This window comes from Caretta caretta, chromosome 26 (genome assembly GCF_965140235.1).
Source record: "Caretta caretta isolate rCarCar2 chromosome 26, rCarCar1.hap1, whole genome shotgun sequence".
In the NCBI taxonomy this organism is placed as follows: domain Eukaryota; kingdom Metazoa; phylum Chordata; order Testudines; family Cheloniidae; genus Caretta; species Caretta caretta.
The window spans coordinates 14,739,097-14,761,775 of NC_134231.1; the positions used below are offsets into that span (position 1 = coordinate 14,739,097).

At 47.2% G+C, this 22,679-nt stretch overlaps 2 protein-coding genes across 3 annotated transcripts in view; both read right to left on the reverse strand.

Moving 5' to 3' along the window:
* STARD7 (StAR related lipid transfer domain containing 7) overlaps positions 1-839 on the reverse strand; it is a 39,718-nt gene extending 38,879 nt beyond the window's left edge. Inside the window, exon 1 of one of the 2 annotated variants that reach the window (XM_048829408.2) lies at positions 346-839. In XM_048829408.2, the coding sequence (XP_048685365.1) occupies positions 346-749 (404 nt within the window). In that variant the 5' untranslated portion in view covers positions 750-839. The remainder of the gene's footprint in view (positions 1-345) is intronic. The other variant, XM_048829409.2, reaches the window with a different exon arrangement.
* Positions 840-4,885: 4,046 nt separating this feature from the next.
* On the reverse strand, positions 4,886-22,646 carry TMEM127 (transmembrane protein 127). Its single transcript, XM_048829420.2, has 3 exons — positions 21,795-22,646; positions 10,013-10,177; positions 4,886-8,169 (listed from the first exon to the last, which is right to left on the reverse strand). Exons 1-3 carry the CDS (start codon positions 22,036-22,038, stop codon positions 7,862-7,864), a joined length of 717 nt encoding a protein of 238 aa, XP_048685377.1. The 5' UTR covers positions 22,039-22,646; the 3' UTR covers positions 4,886-7,861.
* Positions 22,647-22,679: the final 33 nt, after the last annotated feature.

Here is a 22,679-nt window from a genome sequence, read left to right on the forward strand (position 1 = left end):
GTATGAAACTTTAGTTGGGTGCGGACTTCGCCAGCACTTTCAATGTCGCCTGCTGTGAATCTAGGCAAATATCTAGATGGGCCCGGGGGGGGGGGGGCAGTCCAGTGCATGGACGGGAGTGGGGGGAGCCCTGCACTAAGTAGGGTGAGCAGACAGCAAGTGTGGAAAAATCGGGACGGGGTGGGGAGGGAATAGGAGCCGATATAGGAAAAAAATCCCCAAATCGGGACTGTCCCCACAGCATCGGGGCTCCTGCTCCCCCGAGGGCAGTTTTTTGCGGATACACCCGACCACGGGCAGCCCCAGGACCAGCCGGCGCCCGGGGGGGCCCCGGGAGAGACCCACCTTCGCAACTCCTCCTCCTGGATCCGCTCCTCTTCCCACAGGAAGACGCCGGCCAGGGCCGCCATCAGCTTGCAGGCGCCGGCGTGGCGGGCCTGGAAGCGGCGCCACAGGCAGCGGAAGAGGCTCCAGCGCGCCCGCTCCGAGTAGATGTCGCCGTAGAGCTGCCCGGTCTGCTGGGCCCGCCGCACCCGCTGGCCGGTCACGTAGCTGCACTGGCTGGCCAGGAGGGACAGGAGGCTCCGCGGGCCGGGGCATGTCTCGGGCTCCCTCCGGAGCCAGCCCAGCAGCCACTGGTAGCGGCTCCGCAGGGCCTGCGCGGGCCCCGGCCGGGCGCCCCAGTGGGCCGAGCGGGCGCAGTACGAATAGATGCTGGCGGGCGGCCTCCGCTGCAGCGGGTGGAACATCGCGGCCCGGCCGCGCGGCCTAGCGCGAGGGAGCAGAGCCCGTTACCCGCCCGGGCCAAGCCCCGCCCTCGCCCGCCTCAGGCCCCGCCGCCTACCGGGAGGTCAACCGCTACCGCGCGCGCGCGCGCCGCCTACCCCCTCCCTCGCGGCTCTGCCCGCCGCGCCCATTGGCCTCCCGCCGGCCGGCCCCCGGCCGCCCATTGGTGCGCGGCGCCGTCCGTCTGCGGCGCACGCGCCGGCCCCCTCGCGGAGCGGGCCCGAGGGCGCCGCCCCGCCTTGTGAGCCAGCGCGGGCGCCTTGGAGACGCGCGAGGGGTCCTGCGCGGCAGCGCGCGGGGGTGGCCGGGGAGCTGCCTGCGCCCGGGGGCGGCGGGGGCGGGGAAGGCTTTTGCCCCTGAAGTCCCCCTGGTCCCGGGTGCCTCGCAGCTGCGGCGTCTCCTCCAAGGCTCTCCAGCCTGGCCCCGCAGAGAGCACCGCAGCCCCCCTGGCCCCTCCGTAGCGGGCTTAAAAGCGGCCCTTCCTCAGCCGGAAAAAAACCAGCCCCCAGACAGACGCCCCCCCCCCAGGACCTGCCGAGCTGGCCTCCGTTTGCGCACGGGGCGCCCTCCAGTTAGGCCTGACTAGCGACTGGGAGCGGAGGGATGGGTCATCGCGTAAACTAATTTCCCCCACACTGTTACACACCACCCCCCCCCCCCGCGACTGTGTTTTCCGCTCCATGCATCTGAGGAAGTGGGTTTTAGCCCACGAAAGCTTACGCCCCAATAAATTGGTTAGTTTCTAAGGTGCCACAAGGACGCCTCCTTGTTTCCGCCTGCCTGGCTTTCTTCAGCAGGGACCGCCAGACTGCATTCCTAGCAAGTCATAACCAGGGTTGGGGAGGACACCTTGAGGGTCAGGAGCCCCGTCTGGGCCTGGCGCCCACAGATGCAGGTAGAAGAAGAGCTCGTGGCCGAGATGGCAATACACCCTTTTTCTCTCCTTGTAGATTTTTCCTGCTGTGCTACCTAGAGAAGTGCTAGAAAAGTCCCACTTCTGCCTTTCTCTGTAGGCAAACTCAACAAAGGGATTCCCTTTGTCTCCTAGCTGTCTTAGTCACTGCAGCCATGTGCCTATAGTTTTGGGGCACACTATTAGATAGCTGTCTTACGCCACCCCAGAAGTGGCTGCATAGCAACGGCAAGTGGAGCGATCTATTCACAAAGACAGGGTGTATGTCAGCACTGAAAGCTGCAATCTGAAAATTAAGCCATTATGAAATGGGACAACTAATTGGAGTCCAAAATCCCACCCCTCAAACCATCTCAGAGTTTTATTTTCTCTTGAGTAAAAGTAAACGGAGGATGAACTCCTCCTTCCCTTCCGTTTCAAAAAAAGATATATTGGCATTGGAAAAAGGTTCAGAAAAGGGCAACAAAAATTATTATGGGTATGGAACGGCTTCCATATGAGGAGCGATTAATAAGACTGGGGCTTTTCAGCTTGGAAAAGAGACGACTAAGGGCGGATATGATAGAGGTCTATAAAATCATGACTGGTGTGGAGAAAGTAAATAAGGAAGTGTTATTTACTCATAACACAAGGACTAGGAGGCACCAATGAAATTAATAGGTAGCAGGTTTAAAACAAAAGGAAGTATTTTTTTCACACAATGCACAGTCAACCTGTGGAACTTCTTGCCAGAAGATGTTATGAAGGCCAAGACTATAACAGTGTTCAAAAAAGAACTAGATAAATTCATGGAGGACAGGTCCATCAAGGGCTATTAGCCAGGATGGGCTGGGATGGCGTCCCTAGCCTCTGTTTGCCAGAAGCTGGGAATTGGCGACAGGGGATGGATCACTTGATGACCTCCTGTTCTGTTCATTCCCTCTGGGGCACCGGGTATTGGCCATGGTCAGAAGACAGGATGCCAGATGGACCTTTGGTCTGACCCAGTGTGGCCGTTCTTACGTAGTTTCCTGCTCTTCAGCGAAAGACAAGCATTTAGGTAGCAGGTTAGTGGAGAGGACCCTGAAAGATGCCATCCACTGCCAGTATGTGGAAAACCTAAAACGGAAGCCAGACCAGGGCAAGGCATTAGAGATGACTTGCAAGTGGGATGCCAGCAACCACTTCCTCCCCGGGGGCAGCTTCATCCGATTTGCTGACTGGAGGTTCATCCACAAGGCCTGGCTCAACTGTGTTCCGCTGAACGGCGCCGTCCACCATAAGAATTGGGACAAGCGATGTAGGAAGTGCAGCTAAGCCAGTGACATTACCCCACGTCCTGTGTAGCTGCAAGCCCCATTCCAGAGCCTGGCAGCTGCAACACAATGCCATCCAAGATCACCTGGTCATCCCATCACCCGTAGGGAAGGTTGCTGTGAACTCCACCATCTCCGGAACCGACAGCCAACTACAACCGGACATCATCATCACCAATGAGGACCGGAAGATCATCATGGTGGACATCAGTGTCTTTTGAGAACAGGACTCTGGCCTTCCGTGATGCCCAAGTTCATAAGGTGGAGAAATACACCCCTCTGGCCGAAACCTTGAGAGCTAGAGGTTACCAGGTGCAGACAATTTGGGCGCATTGGACCCCAGTAAGGAGCGAGTGTTGAGAGAATGCGGAATTAATCAACGCTATGCTCAGCTGATGTGGCAACTCATAGTGTTGGATGCCATCAGATGTTCGACGGACACCTACACAGAACACATCATCAGACATCGGCAATATCAGGAGGGATGAGCTAGAGTGCCGATGAGAAGCACAGTGGGAAAAGTAACTCAAATACTTTCCTCATGGATTGTGTTTTCTAAATGGACAACCTACCCTAATTCTCAACTACTGAGGGACAATCTCCACTCCTTGATAGATTTTGCTTTCCACAACCAAATCTCTGTACAACTTTTCATGAGTGACGTACCTGACTACTTGGATGCTAATGCCTAAACTGTATTCTTAAATTTATTCACCTAAATTTGGGTTATTACTGATTGTGCATTCTATGTATCATATGACTTTTAAAAACAAACTTTGTATTTGTGGATAATCTAAGCACTGTACCCAGATGTACAGACACTTTTTTCTCAACCTGTGTATTACATAATTTTAACATTAGCTTTAGTAAAATTTAAAATCTAATAGTACCCACAGCTATGACTGTGTTCTACTCAGCCCAGGGATAGATTCAATCCATTGTGTATAACAGCTCCCAGCAAACATAAGGCCCTGCACTCCTTAAGCACCTGATAGTCCCCTCACACTAAAGGTGCACCCTGAGAGCAGGATCAAACTCAAACAGCACTAGTATTCAATGTACAGATAGCCAGGATGAACAAACAGCTTCCTTCTCTTCTAGAGCAGCGATTCTCAAACTGTGGGTCGGGACCCCAAAGTGGGTCACAACCCCATTTTAATGGGGTCGCCAAGGCTGGCTTAGACTTGCTGGGGCCCAGGGCTGAAGCCCGAGCCTCTTCACCCGAGGCCAGAGGGTTTTAGTCCTGCATGTTGGGACTCAGGCTTCAGTCCTCCCTCCCGGGGTCATGTAGTAATTTTTATTGTCAGAAGGGGGTTGCGGTGCAATGAAGTTTGAGAACCCCTGTTCTAGAGCCATGTTCATCCACAATGCCACAGCAAAACCTGTGACTGATCTATGTTGTGTTGAATCAAGACTCCAGCAGTTGGCTCTCCTTGATGCTTCATTCTACCGAAACCCCCCAGCGTAAAGCTCTCAGCCAGTCATACAATACTGGACATGGAGTGAAAAGCCCTTTCTGAGCCCTGGCAGGCTTACAGCCTGAAGCATGAGAGTCAATCAGCCTTATTTTAGCATGATCGGGCCCAGCAATGGAATATAAAGCAACAACCGCTTGCAGATTATAGCACAGGACTAGCAGCAAAGAATGCCCAAGTTTTAGCTCCAGCTCTGCATCTGTTATTTTGGGAAAGTCACCTAACTTCTCTTTTCATCATTTCCCTTCTCTGAAATGGAGAGGTTTCTTGTGTCACAGAGGAGTCAAGAGGCTTGTTAAACTGATCTTACAAATGACAAGTGCCAACTACTACCAGAGTAACCCCTTCTTTCTCTTGTTCCTCAGCACTGTGACAAATAATCTTGTGTGAAATAAAGAGTAAGGACTCCCAGGGGAGACTAGTTACATCCTTTTTATTTTCTCTAGAAAAAAATCAGAACATAGAGCTGAATTTACATAAGCCACCAGTGCCTTGTGGATGACATTAATGGTGTGAAAGGGATCTCACAGACTGAATACATGGATCATCTGTAAACCGGTTGTGGAGTCCCAGCGGCAGAAACCAGGTGAGCAGAGGCGGTCACCGTTCCTAAAGTGGCTCAAAGTCCCTTTGGCACATGGATATGTTGCCAGTTCTGCTTTGCCTCCCTAGGCCTTGAGGAGGAAAAGAAAGCTGCATGGAGTGGCTAGGAATAAGGTTTTCCCCAGATTTCAGGTAGATTTCCTCAAGCTCCAAGGATCAATTATTAGTTGGGGATAATTAAAGTATTTTTACAGAAATACAATTTTTTATGCATAGGATGTTTTTAGTCCAACACACACTCTCCCTCTCTCACAGCAGTAGGGGGAAACCCAGAACATTTCCCACCCAAACCAGACACAGAGCTCACTGTGGAGTCCACTATATAAATGGACTGTAATTCAATATCAGAGCAAGAACAGGGATGCCAAGTAATGGCAAGATCATATCAGCCATCAGGATACAGTCTAGGGGCCTCACTAATACACCCTTTGGCTGCATGTATAACAGCTGGCATTAAGCTGACCATTCCATTGAAGCGGAAGGGAAAAGCAAAGCTGAGACATTTGGTTGCCTGCTGGAGAAGACCCCATTACCATTACCACTGGCAGCCTCTTTGCCACCTGAGTTCCTTCTAAACTCTAAAAGTCCTTTATCAGACACCTTATCTATTTGTTCCTCTCTCTGCTCCAAGCCTTTCAGTGGAGAAGATGCCTTAACTCTCCAGAGTCAATTTACGAGCTATGGTGGCTTTCCCCTAAGGAGGGGGTGCCGGGGGTGGAATGTCTTACTTTCTCCTAGGATAAGACTCCAGGTTTGCATCTGAGGTCTGGATGTTGGATTACATTGGCAATCTCCTCTTTTGTACTGCCAACACTGTTGCAAATATGGGAGGGAAAGGAATGAGCTCAACAACATTGCTGGTAACACTTCAATAGCAGATATACATTCAAAGAGAAGGAGAGGGGATCCATTCGGAACTGCGTAAGAGTTCCAAGCTGCAGTAGGCCTGTACCAAAGTGACTCAGACAAACCACCGCATCATCAGCTCCAAGCCAGCACTCGGGGGACATGACCTTCCTTCCCGAGCCTCATTATTCCATTTGAAGAACATGACCAAACCCCACACAGAACTCAGCTCAGCATTTCAGTGACATGCAGGCCACTTTCTAAAACCTCTTTAAAAACAATCCCCTCCAAGGAGAAGTGACCGTTTAACTGTTTCCCCTTCAATATCTTTCAGTGTTATATGCTGTCCCTACAATTGTGACGATGGCTGGCACAGTGCACATATATGGATGCGTGTTACTGGCTCCTTCTCGGCAGGCCTGGTACCAGCACGCTGCACTGCTACATGTGCAGGGAGAAGGGAGCCCAGTCCAGTGCTCCTTGTGGAAATAAAGCACCAGGAGTAGTTCTAGAGTGCTTCCTGGAGCTGTTAGACGAAGAGTGCTGGTTGGTCACAGCCTATCCTCTTCAGCTGGGAGAATGGTCTTTGTAAAGGGCAAAAAGGAGAGAAAAATATCTAGATTAAAAGAAAAGGGGACAAAATGCCTTAAAACCAGAGCAGGTCAGCGTGAAGACAAACTTTGCATACAATCTCTAGCCAGCTGTCTATCTTGTGGAGACCACGGAACAGGGTTTCAGTAGTTGTCACCGTACAGCAGATTGTTCTCTTTTTTAACACCAGACTAAAAGCTGTCATAGATCCACCTGCTGACTGTGCTGTGGTAGCCACGGGCGCTGGACCTGAACAGGTACTGTCAGCTCCCTTTATACCACAGTTGAAATTAGCACAGCTTTTTTTAAAAGGGAGGCTCCATCTTTCACCCAGCTCTGACCTAACATTTGCAAACTTATCGGAGGGCCACTTAATGGTAGCGGTATACAGCAGCTAGTCCTAGCAAGTTCCACAGTTCCCCAGAAGTCGGGGGGGGTGGGGGTTGGGGGGGGGGGCTGTGAGCTCGAGTAAAGTGCAAAATGCTTGTGTAAATAGCATGGATCAGAGTGTAGAAGTGGAAAAAGCAGCGGTGGCAGATTTGCTAGACCTTTCAACAAGTATGCTATCGATATAAAGGAATTTCTCCTCTACACACTAGTTCATAGTGGCGGGAGTTTCACCTATATATAGGTGCCATGGTGCTCCTATGGAGCACACCTCTCCAGGTGTGCTTATCACTAAGTTACACCTCTACAGAGGCTTGACTGAGCTTGCATGGATAAGAGCAGAAGACTGTAGAATTCACCTCTAATACAGGTGTGTGTACCTGTGTGACTTTCACCTCTGTGTAGGCATACGGGCCAGTGTGAATGAGATCTTGAATATCACAATGCAAGATTATGGAACCACCCTGCCCCCAACCACACACCCTTGCCCCCAGGTATGCACATGCATGTCACAGACAGGTGTGATCTCCTGCACAGCTATGCATTCCTGCACCATGCTGGTGAGTACATGGGTGAGTGGGAGTATTGGGGCAGCACAGTACGAGTCTCTGAGATTACACAGGAAGTTGAGAGCTGCTGAAATCACCCTGGTCAGGTACTATTTCAGCACTGCCAGGTACGTACAGTCCATGGGAGTGGGGAGATAAAAATCACAAAACAAAGTCCATAAAACAAGAGGGTTTGGGGGCTCTGTAAGAAGAAACCGCTGGTCATTTGACTCTCTAAAGCAAGTCCTCTCCCTTGTGGGTAGAAGAGCATAAGAGTGAGCAAGGTGCCTGGGAAGTGAGGCACTGTTGAGTGGCCTCCATGGGCAAGGGAGTGCATTCCCAAAAAGAGGTGGGCGGTTAGTTTTGGGGGGCTGGGAGAAAGCCTAGCTGCCACCCCCTATTGGCTCGCTGGCAGCATTATGGCGTATAAGCAGGAGGCGGCTGGAACTGGTTGATCACTTCGTACTCTGCGGGGTAAGGTTCATTCTCCTCCATCTCGGACAGCAGCTCCAGTGTCTGCTCCTCCTCCTCGGTCGGGTAGTGGCGCAGCAGGTTGGCAGCAGTAGCGAGGATGGAGGCTCCGCCGGCTCCCGCCACCAGGTAAAAGCTGACCGCAAAGGTGACGTAGACCTGAGACCCATGGTACTTTTTGTGCTGCTGTTGCTGTGCAAGAATCAGCTCCGAGGCCCAGTAACAGAATCCAATCACAGTGGCACATTGCAAAACTGAGACCAGCAGCCATGGAGGATATGCAAGAGAGAGAAAGTAGTAAGTGACAAGGAGGAAGCAAATTACTCTATTTGTTAGGCAAAAAAAAAAATCAATGAGACTGCACAGGAAGCCCCCTGGGAGACCACCACAAAGCAAACAGAAAGGCCAGGTTCTCAGGGCTGGCCCGATGTCTCTGCACAGTAATGCACACGAACCCCAGCCTGACTTCTATAACCTGCATAGCACGGTGGGAGGGTTCGTTAACTAGAAGTGGGAAAACGGACACATGCAATAAAAGCCAAAACAGGCTGGGAGAAATCATGGGCAATGTGGGCTTTAAGGAGGAGCTGACCATGCCTGGGAGTCAGGGCCAGAGTGTTCAATCTCTAAATTAGAATCATAGAATCATAGAATATCAGGGTTGGAAGGGACCCCAGAAGGTCATCTAGTCCAACCCCCTGCTCGAAGCAGGACCAAATCCCAGTTAAATCATCCCAGCCAGGGCTTTGTCAAGCCTGACCTTAAAAACCTCTAAGGAAGGAGATTCTACCACCTCCCTAGGTAACGCATTCCAGTGTTTCACCACCCTCTTAGTGAAAAAGTTTTTCCTAATATCCAACCTAAACCTCCCCCACTGCAACTTGAGACCATTACTCCTCGTTCTGTCATCTGCTACCATTGAGAACAGTCTAGAGCCATCCTCTTTGGAACCCCCTTTCAGGTAGTTGAAAGCAGCTATCAAATCCCCCCTCATTCTTCTCTTCTGCAGGTTAAACAATTCCAGCTCCCTCAGCCTCTCCTCATAACTCATGTGTTCCAGACCCCTAATCATTTTTGTTGCCCTTCGCTGGACTCTCTCCAATTTATCCACATCCTTCTTGAAGTGTGGGGCCCAAAACTGGACACAGTACTCCAGATGAGGCCTCACCAATGTCGAATAGAGGGGAACGATCACGTCCCTCGATCTGCTCGCTATGCCCCTACTTATACATCCCAAAATGCCATTGGCCTTCTTGGCAACAAGGGCACACTGCTGACTCATATCCAGCTTCTCGTCCACTGTCACCCCTAGGTCCTTTTCCGCAGAACTGCTGCCTAGCCATTCGGTCCCAATTCATCTTTCACAAACCGGGGAAGGGGGCACATGGGAGCCAGCAGGCAGGAAGGGAAGTTGAAGGTTCATGCAAGTTACACAACTTTGCACCACACCTTTGGCACATCTCCAGGGCTGATTTAGAACAACCCTGGTCACAGTGCAGAGCGGGCAGCTGGCACCTGTGTGACACAGCAGGTTGGGGCGTACAACCCTGCTGCTACGAAGATCAATGGCAATTCTTCCCCTGACTTGGGGGGGAAGGGGACCCATGGTTATCTTGGTTCACTCTGTGCTAAGGGATCACTCTGAAAATGAAACATACCAGCTCATCCCCATTAACAGAGTAAATATAAACTTCATCCTAGGCCTCTATTTCTCACAGATTTAACCCCCGCTTTTTAAGCTGCAGCTGCACAACATGGAGCAAGAGTCCTGCAGCCAAGAGCACAGACTGACACCTCTAGGACTCTAATGCTCTGTGCTGATAGCAGAGGGGAAGATAGCTGCAGAGCTCATGTGCCTTTGAGAACGCAGACCCAGCAGGGATCAGGGTCACCAGGAAGGCAAGGAAAACCCCTTTGGATAGCAACACTATATCCTGTTTGCTATACTCTGAGGTATAGTTGGCTGAGGGTGTACAAGGGCCCAAGGTAAGATATCAGCTCAGCTTTCATATGCTGCAGTTGATGGTGCTAACTTCCGTGCTCGTATGCTACCTCACATAACCAGCCTCACTGAGGTGCAAATGCCCTGGCAGTTACCTGTGAGAATGTGAGCAAAAGCATAGCGCCGAGTGATCTTCAGCGCAGGATGCTTGGGTCCAAAAACATCCAGCAGGAAAGCTGAAAGGCTGCAGATTATTCCAAGGAAACAGAAAGCAGCGATGACCCGGAGCAACAAGACCGTCTGTGGATTCATGCAGTAGTCTGAGAAAGAGAGAATACAAAGAGTCAAACCTCAAAATCTCACTGTCATAATGGATTTTGAGCTGCTCAGCTCATTCAAACACTGAGATGGGCTTCTCAGAACCGAATCATTTAACCTTCCATATGCCTCAGAATCCATGCAGGGGACTGCACAGGCATCAGCCTTCAGCTACCAGGCCTTTATTGGGGGCATCTTCACTTGGAGCTCTGCAGAGCACATTTCTACTGAAATATTCACACTTTATCCAGACACCATACTTCTGTCCCTCAACCAAAGCAGGAATGACTGATCAGTTATCAAACACGGGAACAGAGCCTGCCCGTCATACCAGATCAGAAATATCAGTTCAGACGTCTTCTGCCTCTGCCCAATCATCCAGCCCAAAGTTATTCCCACAAGAGCGCAATGGCGACAGAGATCTATACATAAATTTAGGGGCCAATCACAAGGTGCTGTGAACCCTCAACTCCTATTGACTTCAGTCCGAGGTGTGGGTGCTCAGCGCCTCTCAAGAGGTGCTTATCACCCCATAATTTGCAATTCTGTACAATGTTTTTCCAAAGCTAGTGAAAGGCACTAACAAAACAGAAGAGATACAGGCACAAACCAGGACATTGCCAGTTGCATTCACCTTAATATTCCAAAGTGTATACACTGCAACTATCAGCCAGATCAGTCAAATATTTCACTGGAAGTTATTACGCTGATGAAACTGACTCAGGAAACAGTCTGCAAATTAAACTGAGTTAGTAATAAAGCCTCCTGGTAACACACCTAACATTGGTTTCAGAGTAGCAGCCGTGTTAGTCTGTATTCGCAAAAAGAAAAGGAGTGCTTGTGGCACCTTAGAGACTAACCAATTTATTTGAGCATAAGCTTTCGTGAGCTACAGCTCACTTCATCGGATGCATTCAGTGGAAAATACAGTGAGGAGATTTATAGACACACAGAACATGAAAAAATGGGAGTTATCACATACACTGTAATGTATGTATGTTACACTCTCCTTACTGTGTGTATGATAACTCCCATTTTTTCATGTTCTGTGTGTCTTCAAGGGTTAACTCTGGTTTGCTCTTAACTATTCCAATAATGATCTATGGTCACTTGTGTTGGCAAGTTTGCCTTCGTGAGAGTTTTAGGATGCTGAAATTTGCTGGTTTAGTAGCCCACAAGAAAGAAATTCCCTTTTTGTTCACAGATTAGGTACAGCCTGGAAAGCACTGGGCAAGTTCCCCCAAGCCCACCCACCACCATACGCAACCTGGAGTGGTGATGGCATAGGGCAGTTCCATCTCCAGGGTGGTGCCAATTCTCAGCCCCTGAGGCTGACAAGGAGAAGGCCAATTAAGGTTTGATGGGATGAGGGGGTTAGCTCCTTTAGTCCAGCAGCATTAATTGTAGCAGAGAACGATCACTGTGGCTTATTTTATATTTTGGCTAAGAGATGTTGATAAGCGCAACACACAGAACAGCTTACATAAGAGGCTGGATGCAATTACGCCTGTTTGTTGAGGACAATGAACCCTCTTCTTCTAGCATCCCTAGCAAAGTGAAACAGTTTCAGTCATTTAACACTGCATAAGCATCACGTTAACCACATGTTAGCAGTCTGAAAACTGACATTAATTTTTATATATTGCCTGCAGCAATGGTGTTCACCATGCTGCTAACAGAGCTGCGTGACACCTCTAAATGGACAACCTACCCTAAATTCTCTATTACTGAGGGACAATCTTCACTCATTGATATGTGCTTTCCACAACCAACTCTCTGTATAAGTTTTCATGATCGATGTATCCAAATACTTGGATGCTAAAATCTAAACTATATTCTTAAATTTATTCACCTAAATTTGGGTTAATGCTGATTATGTACTCTATGTATCTTATGATTTTTTAAACAAACTTTGTGTTTGTGGATAGTCTAAGCCCTATATCCAGATGTACAGGCATTCTTTTCTCAACTTGTGTATTATATAATTTTAACATTAGCTTTAATCAAAAATTTAAATCTAACAGGCAGTTGGGTATGTGGAAAAGTCAACTGGCTGAAACAGTGCAACCTGGTGTGGAAGGTTTTAATGATGCAGACAATGAAATGGCCGGGGGGGCAGGGGGCGGTTTCCTATGCACTGTGCCACAAAAACTTGACCCAGTTACACAATCCATACATTTTTAAATCCTCCAGAGACTTGTTCCAAACTAACTCATGAATATTCTCTTTCTTTCTTTCTCCCTCCATCCTCTCTTCTTTCATCTAGCACCAGCTTCCTCTCCATCCCGGACCATGATCTTCCCACTTTACATGAGCTGCAGGCTTATGCAGCAGCAATCTGGATCTGCCCTCCTGGAGTTCTCCCCCGTACTACTCTATCTCATTTCCAAATGTCAACTGCAAATCTTCATTTCTTCTTCCTTGCCCATCTCACTCAGTTCCTCTCTCCCTCTGATGTTTTGGACTGCCACGTCAGGTTGGAAAGCATGGCAGGGGTGTGTTAATGTGGCTTATGCGAAAGACTACAAAGAAGGCGGCCCAGATCATAGAATTGGATTCCCACATGCACCCCCTGTAAACACCACCACCTCCATCAAACTAGGAGAGTCACCTGCAAAGGGGAAGTGAACACTTGAGATGAACTTAAACATCCTGTCAGAAGGCATCAGCAAAGCTTGTGACTCTCAGCTAACAAGGGCATGATTACAGCAGCGGTCCAGCAACTGAGACCAAATGGTGCTCTTTGTGGATGGAAGGGGTCACTCACATGGATCTAACTGTGGTATTGTATGAAGCAGAAGGGAGGCAATTTAATATGGAATGACCATTGTGGGATTTCTCACCTCCTTGGTACAGTGGTAGTGTCAACTTCAGATATTGGGTAACATCAGCCTACATTGTACATACAAATCTAGCGGTATTGTGAAGACTTTATGTAGATTATTTTATCCTGCACTAAGTACAGGTCGGTTAGAACCAAGGTTCTCTTTCTTCAGGCACTGTTTGTATGATTTGCCTTAGAAAGATCAGTGCACATACCGCAGCTGCTTTTCCACAGTTGTGTGTGTGTTACCCTGTATTATCGTTATTGAGGGCTGAGGGAGGCACAAGGGATGTGACTGCCTAAGGTCACACGGTGAGTCATTGGCACAGCCTGTGTTAGAACCCAGGCTCCCGGCTCTAATCACAGCCTTGGAACTGAGAGTCACAAGCTGCTTCCGATGCCTTTTGGTGGGATGCTCGACTTCCCCTCAGTTGTTCACTTCCCCTTAGCAGGGGAGCCTCCCTCCTAGGTTAGTGGTGCTGTTTACAGCACAGAGCCCCACGCAGCTAGCAAAAGTTCAGATCTATGAGAGGTTTTGCACAGGAGTTATTTTAGTCTAGTCTCTTTCATGTTGAAAATATTTTCAAGAACTTTCACAGCTGACTAGACACTCGACAGGCAAGTCACTTCTGTTTTACATTACTTCCATCTTGGCAACATAAAGCTGCATAAAAACATATTCAACAAGTACGTACCCAAATTGAGCACAATATTATCATCTGCAGACCTCGGTCACATCACCTTAACCAGGGTAAATTCTCCAACGGCCTATTATAAAACTTGGGTCTAAACATTTACCCTAACTGTGAGCTCAACCGTAAGAAGTGAGAAAAAGTTGAGAAACAAACGCCAATGGGAAAAAGTGCAAAAGCCGAGACAGAAAGACTAAATTTGTCCAAACAAAACGGCCTACTGATATAACTTAAAGGCTATGTTAAAATCATGCTTGGTAAACAAGAAAATGTGGAACCAGAAATCAGTGAATCAGAATTGGTGTCAGAAACTAGGTCTAACAGGTGGACAAACTGATAATGTATTCTGCTTATCACTCCCCTTTTAAGGTCCTCAAAAAGAAACTTGGCCCGGGTGGGGCGCTGGGGGGTGTTAGATGAAAGACTTTCTCTTCTCCCACTCCCCTCCATGTGTCCCTTTCTTTCCCTGCCTTAGTTCTTCTCTTTGCTAGCCCTCTCCTTTTTCCTTCTGTCTAACAAGAGTCTGGCTGAGGCAGCTAAAGTTTTCTATATATTTTGCAACACTGCTGTAAGCCTGTGACCAGAGAGGCAGCTAAAAGCAATGCGCTAACTAGCCCAATGCTGGTACGAGTTTGCTGGGCCTTGGAGTGGCTGATAAGACCATGTGCTGGGCCTGTTTTTTCCAGCAGTGAGGTTAAAAGTGAAATTCAACACTGCGTGTCTACGAGTTAGAGAAGGGAACTGGAGTCCCTGAGTTCTATTCCCAGTACTGCCATGTCACTTGGTCTCACTGTGCTTTAGTTTCCACATCTGCACAATGGGAATCATGCAATCATCCCAAAATCACTGAGATCCTAGGATGGAAATTACCCCACAAGGGGCAGAGTTTGTTACGAACAACACAAGCATATACAGTAAAACCTCAGCGATACAAACACCGTGGGAATGGAAGCTGTTCATAACTGAACAAAACATGTTGGTGGTTCTTTCAAAAGTTTACAAATGAACATTGACTTAATACAGCTTTGAAACTTGACTATGCTGAAGAAAAATGCTACTTTTAACCATCTTAATGTAAATGCAACAAGCACAGGAACAGTTTCCTTACCTTATCAAATCATTTTTAAAACTTCCTTTTTTTTTTTAGTAGTTTATGTTTAACACAGTACTGTATTGTACAGTATTTGCTTTTTTATTTTTATCTCTGCCGCTGCCTGATTGCATACTTCTGATTCCAAGAGAGGTGGGTGATTGACCAGTCAGTTCGTAACTCTGGTGTTCATAACTCTGAAGTTCGACTGTAGATAATAATGCATGTAGCTTACAATATATCGTGCACGTGGAATAAATATGACAGGAGTGAGGTAAAGATGGGTCCCAAAGGGCAAGAATGATAGAGCTGAGAAAAGCTCGGGCAGCATGATTTGATTAGCATTTTAAACAGCTTGAGAATTTTATCAACGCAGATGTTTGTAGCAGCAGGATTCAAACATAAAAACTAGGGCTGTCAAGAGATTAAAAAAATTAATTGTGATTAATCACACTGTTAAATAATAATACAATACCATTTATTTAAATATTTTTGGATGTTTTCTACATTTTCAAATATATTGATTTCAATTACAACACAGAATACAAAGAATACGGCTGCTACTCTGAAATCTTTGTGTTACTCTGTATTCGCAAAAGAAAAGGAGTACTTATGGCACCTTAGAGACTAACAAATTTATTGGAGCATAAGCTTTCGTGAGCTACAGCTCACTTCATCGGATGCATTCAGTGGAAAATATAGAAAGCGTACAGTGTTTTCTACATTTTCAAATATATTGATTATTTGTATATTGATTTCAATTACAACACAGAATGCAAAGTGTACAGTGCACACTTTATATTTATTTTATGATGACAGGAAAATTCAACTAATACAAGTAATGTAGTGCAATCTGTTTATCGTGAAATTTGAACTTACAAATGTACAATTATGTACAAAAAAACCTGTATTCAAAAATAAAACAAAGTCCACTCAGTCCTACTTCTTGTTCAGTTAATCACTCAGACAAACAAGTTTACCTTTGCAGGAGATAATGCTGCTTGCTTCTTGTTTGCAATGTCACTTGAAAGTGAGAACAGGCATTCTCATGGCATTGTTGCAGCCGGCGTCGCAAGATATTTACCTGCCAGAGGTGCTAAAGATTCTTATGTCCCTTCATGCTTCAATCACCATTCCAGGGGACATGTGTCCATGCTGATGACGGGTTCTGCTCGATAACAATCCAAAGCAGAGCGGACCGACGCATGTTCATTTTCGTTATCTGAGTCAGATGCCACCAGCAGAAGGTTGATTTTCTTTTTTGGTGGTTTGGGTTCTGTAGTTTCCGCATTGGAGTGTTGTTCTTTTAAGACTTCTGAAAGCATGCTACACATCTCATCCCTCTCAGATTTTGGAAGGCACTTCAGATTCTTAAACCATGGGTCGAGTGCTGTAGATATCTTTAGAAATCTCACATAAGTACCTTCTCTGCATTTTGTGAAATCTGCAGTGAAAGTGTTCTTAAAATAGACATTTGCTGGGTCATCATCTGAAACTGCCATAACATGAAATATATGGCAGAATGCGGGTAAAACAGAGCAGGGAGGGCACAATTCCACCTTCAAGGAGTTCAGTCACAAATTTAATTAACACATTTTTTTTTAACAAGTGTCATCAGCATGGAAGCATGTCCTCCGAAATGGTGGCTGAAGCATGAAGGGGCATACGAATGTTTAGCATATCTGTCATGTAAATACCTTGCAATGCTGGCTACAAAACTGCCACACATTAGGACTTTTAGGCTCTGAAGTTTTACATTGTTTCGTTTTTGAGTGCAGTTATGTAACAAAAAAAATCGACATTTCTAAGTTGCACCTTCAACACAAAGAGACTGCACTACAGTACTTGTATGAGGTGAATTGAAAAATACCATCTTTTGTTTTTCATTTTTACAGTGCAAATATTTGTGCAAAATACAGTGCAAAAATAATATACAGTTTGATTTTTATTACAACACAGAATATAATATATATGAAAATGCAGAACATCCAAAATATTTAATACATTTCAATTGGTATACTATTGTTTAACAGTGCGATTAAAACTGCGATGAATCACGATTAATTTTTTTAATCGCAATTAATTTTTCTCAGTTCATCGCGTGAGTTAACTGCGATAATCAACAGCCCTAATAAAAACAAAGGATTAGCTGCAGCTGCTAAAAATCAGAAACCCAATACTCTTCCTTTCCTTGTTTGATCTAACTTTTCACTTCAGCTCATCATAAAGCAAATACAAAACACTCTGTTGCTGGACACCATGGGGTTCGTGTGCCTGTGATCTCAGGAATAAATGCACCATGAGCAAATTTCTTTGATGTTATCTCTGTGCTTCCACAACTCACCTGTGTACAGTTTTACAGTAATCTCCTAAATCCCCCAGTAGAAATCCCCCATTGTAAAAGGTCTGCCTGGTTTTCACACTGTAGCTTAGTAACTGTGGAGCACTTTCAGAACTTCTAGAACACCTCCTCCCTGCCGAGAAGCAGGCCAGGGCTTTATGAAGTGATGTCATCTAGGCCAGGAGGATTTTAAAGCTGTGATTTTAAAAACTGATCACTTGAATTAGCACAGTGGCCAAACAAACGGGAGCAGGTGCTGTGTTATCACATAGGAGTCAAAGCAACCTCAAAGCATTTGCCACTTGGGCCCACTGGAATTGTGAGCCTTACAGAGGTGATGTCAGCCTTTGATAGAGTGAGGAAGTCATTGCACTTTTGAATTCCCTAGCAGCTGGTCATGAAGCAAAGCCCAGAGCTCAGAAGGTCAGCTGTCCTCCCAACTACAGGGGCGCTATCCATACGACTGCTAGTGGAGCAGGAAGAGTGAGTTTATACAAAGGAAAAAGTGGCTATTAAATAAGTCACGGATGAACGCTTTAAAGGTGAACCTCAACATTGAACCAAATAACCCTCCTTAATAAGATTCCAAGAGGGAGGGAGAAGTCATTGTTAAGCAATGAAAGCAGTGCTGTACCTGAATAAAACTCACCCCTTTAAATGCTCAGAGATCTGAGTAGCACACTTTATGGTTCTTCTATCCAAAAGAATGACACATACCAGGCAACGGCAGCTCCAGTTTCTCGGTTAGGAAGGTCAATCCTAGCACTAATTACACGGTTTTACAACAGACATGTAGGTTCTCCCCCACTTTAGGCATCTCAAAAAGCAAGTTTTTCATTATTAGCAACATATTTGCAGTCATGGCCTAGCTAACATTGGATCACTACACTGAGAGGAGGGTCCGCGAGGAAAGAGCAAATCCATATTTGGAAGCCTGCACTTGCTGGCCAGCTTGTCAGAGTAACCTTCTCACATTGGTGCTGCCTCTCAAGAGCTAACTGGCTAGTGGCGAGTCCTAAGGGCTTATTTACACAGTGTGGTAGCACGCACCAGTGGGGTGTGAATTCTAATTTGCGCCAGTGTGTGTCAAGCACTAGCTGGCCCATGTGGATCCTGCTGATGTGCCTAAAAATTCCCTATTGTGTGTTAATGTAGTCCTATTTCAAACAGTAACGTTAATGCGCACTAGGGAACTGTCAGTGCGCGCCAGCAGGGTCCACATGAGCCAGTTAGTAAACGACATGCTGGTGAGGACCAGAAGTCACACCCCACTGGTGCACACTAACACACCACGTAAGCAAGCCCTCAGCAACAACATTAGGATCTGGATTTTGGGGTTGGCTGGATCAACCTCAACTCCAAAATTAACCACTATAGATAGATAGATAGCACCTCATGACTGACACTCACACATGGGATGCTAGTCTTTAAAATGAGGAACAGGCAAAATACTGGAGTCAAAGACTCCAAGTGACTTAATATCCTGAGGTAAAGGGGTTGCTCTAACCTGTTGTCTGGAATTTAATCTCTTCGAAACAATCTGCAGAAACAAGCAGCAAGACGTAACGGATATATGATAGAGGAAAGAGATTTAGATCTAAACATGACACAATCACACATGAATATGAACAACAACTTCTCAACCACATCTGACAGTAACTCGATTAAAACAGGAAATTAAAGGAAAAACTCAACTATACCAAAGTTTCTGTATTTCTTGCCTTTTCAAGAACATCTCCTTCCATTTCCCCAGCCAGTGCCAAGAACAAAGCTGATCCTAAGGATGTGATATGGACAAGGATATGAAGTGGTACTTTTCAAACTAATTTTTATTTAAAAGGAATTTGTGCTAGTGAAAGATGATGAACACACAGACCTGAAAATGAAGACCTCTATTTATCTCCAAAGCAGATGCCTAACACAGAGAGACAAGGCAAACTTTCAACATCAAAGTGTTTAAATCTAGTCTTAAAGGGACTCCATGGACCATTCTGACCTTGGTCTCTCAGCTAAGACTGACAACAAGGGATACATTTGTGCTACAGACACTTATCCACTAGGATCTAGTTAGAGAAGCATTGATTAATTTCACACAGACGATTAAGTAGCTATGAGGTAGGCAGTAACAACACTGAACTGACCCATGGTGACCCTTTACAAACCCACTGGGGCAAACACTTTGTAGAAATTCAGAACCCTCAGCAGAGGGTTCAAACAACATTAAAAAGTTGATAATGTGGATCCACATTTATGAAGCTGAATGTTTTAGAAGGGCTGGAAGGGACCTCAACAGGTCATCTAGCCCCACCTCCCCTGCTGGGACTATATTAAATACACCTAGACTGCCTCTGGGAGGTGTTTGAGTAACCTGTTTTTAAAATTCTCCAGTGACAGGAATTCACAGCCTCCTTAGAATCATAGAATCATAGAATACCAGGGTTGGAAGGGACCTCAGGAGGTCATCTAGTCCAACCCCCTGCTCAAAGCAGGACCAATCCCCAATTTTTGCCCTGATCCCTAAATGGCCCCCTCAAGGATTGAACTCACAACCCTGGGTTTAGCAGGCCAATGCTCAAACCACTGAGCTATCCCTCCCTTGGGTAACCATGAAAAGGGGCGAAATGAGGGGAGAGACAGAAACCCAAAAAAACAATTTTGTTGCAAATAAAATACACAAATGTTCATGAAAAAAAAATTAAATGTGAAAAAATTGTTCCTTTTAAAAACATGGAATGAAAGTCATTTTTTTTTTTAGTTTGAAGTTTTTTGCCAATTTTTCTCCCCCATTTTTCACCACCTCTATTTTCGCTAATAAAGAATGAATGGAATCTCCTTCCTTAGAAGTTTTTAAGGTCAGGCTTGACAAAGCCCTGGCTGGGATGATTTAATTGGGGATGGGTCCTGCTTTTGAGCAGGGGGTTGGACTAGATGACCTCCTGAGGTCCCTTCCAACCCTGATATTCTATGATTCTATGAAACTGAACAAGCAACTAGTTTTTATAAAATTTAAGTCACATCATGTGTTGTCCTTAAACCCAGTGCAAATTTCCAATGATGTTCTTTACACAGCTACCAGAAGCACGTCAGACACTGTAAAGAAATCCGCAAAGACATGGGTTGAAATCCTGTGGAATGAACTCCTCCAGGAACTAAAGACCATCACAAACCTCCCCACCTTCCTCTCCAAGCATTTCCAATCTCCAATGCACCTTGATGCATTTCTTTTACTTCCCTTCTAGGAAGTGAGCTGTAGCTCACGAAAGCTCATGCTCAAATAAATTGTTTAGTCTCTAAGGTGCCACAAGTACTCCTTTTCTTTTTGAGAATACAGACTAACACGGCTGTTACTCTGAAACAGACCAACATGTAAATTTAAAAGCCCTAGAAACTACTGCACATGCTTCTCCCCCAGGAACAGTATGTGACAGGTGTCAGTCATGTTGCTTAATGCACTACTGGAAGGCACTCAGGTACTAGGGTGATGATTGTGGCAGAAGAACAGGAGAACGGCTATACTGAGTCCAGAACAACAGCCCAGTATCCTGTCTCTGACAGTTGCCAGTACCAGATGTGTCTGAGGAAGTGAACAGAACAGGGCAATTCTGAATAACCCACCTCCTGTCATCCAGTTCCAGCTTCTAGCAGTTTGAGGTCTAGGGACAACTGGAGCATGGGTTGTGTCCCTGACCATCTTGGCTAATAGCCATTGATGGACCTATTTGCCATGAACTTATTTAATTCTTTTTTTGAATTTAGTTATATTTTAACCCTCACAACATCCCATGGCAACGAGTTCCACAGGTTGACTGGGAGTTGTGTGAAGAAATACTCCCTTTTGTTTGTTTTAAGCCTGCTGCCTATTAATGTCATTGGGTGACCCATAGTTCTTGTGGTATGGGAAGGGGTAAATAACACTTCCCTATTCACTGTCTCTATGCCAGTCATGATTTTATAGACCTCTATCATATCCCCCCTTAGTCATCTCTTTTCTGAATACCTATATAGACTAAAATATAGAATCCGGACCCTATTAAGTCAATAGCAAAATTCCTAATGACTTCCAAAGGAACCATGAATGAAATCCTGGCTCTGTTCCAAACAGCTCAGTCTAATTTCTGATGGAACACATTGAACGAGAGTCACTAAAAACGTGGGGTGAAGTAGGACGTCTTATCAAAATAACAGCCTGTAGTTCCCAGTTAAGGTGCATGCAAACATCTTGCTGCTCACCCAACAACTGGCTATAGGCCAACATAGAGCTTCTGCCCAGCACAGAGTTTAAAACCACCTCTCCCTCTACGTGCATGAACTGCCACTGATGCCACAGGCAATTCTGCGGAGAACAGAATCTCAGAGTTGAGACACCTGCCATCTAGATCAACATGCAGAATTCTGCCTCAAGAGCAAAGTCTGAAAGCAAGCCTCAAGCTGTTCAGTTCTTCGTGCAGAGCAGACAGGAAATGAAGTCAGTCATAATAAGGGTGATTTGAGAAAGCCATGTCAGCCGTCACTGTACAAATATGCAATAGAAACAGCATGGGGATTTACAAGCCCTTTAAATGTACAGTATATGGCACGAATGCTTGCTCCTGCTTACTGGACCCAGGCCATTCCCAACCACATACTCCCCCACTGCTGATCCCAGGAGGAACAGAAAATAACCCATTCTCACCTCTAAGCAATTCTGGATCAACGTAGCCAAGTACATCAGCTACACCCAGCTCCTGACGGGAACAGGTCCCCCCATGAATCCGCAGCCAGGCAGGCTCGGCCAGCGCAGTGCACAGGGCCGTGATAGACAGGGCGCCGGGCAGCGCAGAGGCCAGGCTCCTCTCTGGCTGCTTTGGCAGGGCACCTCCACTCTGGCCTCTCCGCCTGCGCCCTCCAGGCAACCCAGAGCCACCTGGGGTGTACATGCCAGAATCCTCTCCTGGCGACGGATCCAGGACCAAGGGGCACAAACTAGCTCAGGGCGACCTGCCGTGGACCGTGCTGCGCTAGGTCCTCAGCAGGGCGCCCACGCCAGTCAGGGCAACCCGCGCGCGTGTCACGCGGGGGCCACGCTGGGTGAGGAAATCTCAGCCCCCAAGTGGGGTGCCGGGCGGGCACAGCACCGCCGGCTCCCTCGAGGCGCTTAGGAAGAGGGGAACCCGGCAAGCGCCCTCTGGAAGCAGAGCGGGCACCCAGGGGCCCAAGTGAGCGCCTGGGGGGTGCTGCGGGTGGGGGAAGCGCTCAGCAGCCGGCAGGCTCCCTACTGGGGGGGGGAGGGGAGCAGCAGGGTCCGAGCTGGTCCCCGGGGGGTTCCTACGGGGGGGGGCGCGGCGGGGCCCGAGCCGGGCGGGGGGGTCCCTAGGGGGAGGGGCCCCGAGGTGACGGTCTCGCCTCCCCCTCCAGTCAGGGAAGCCCAGGCCCGGGAGGGTCTCTCGCCACAGTTCCCACTGCGGTCCGCACTTCCGGAGTCCCTCGAGTAGCGACCGGCCCCTGCAGCCGCGAGACCGAGCCCGAGACCGAGCCGCCGCCGCCGAACGAACTTCCGCTTCCGCCTCCCGGGCCGGCA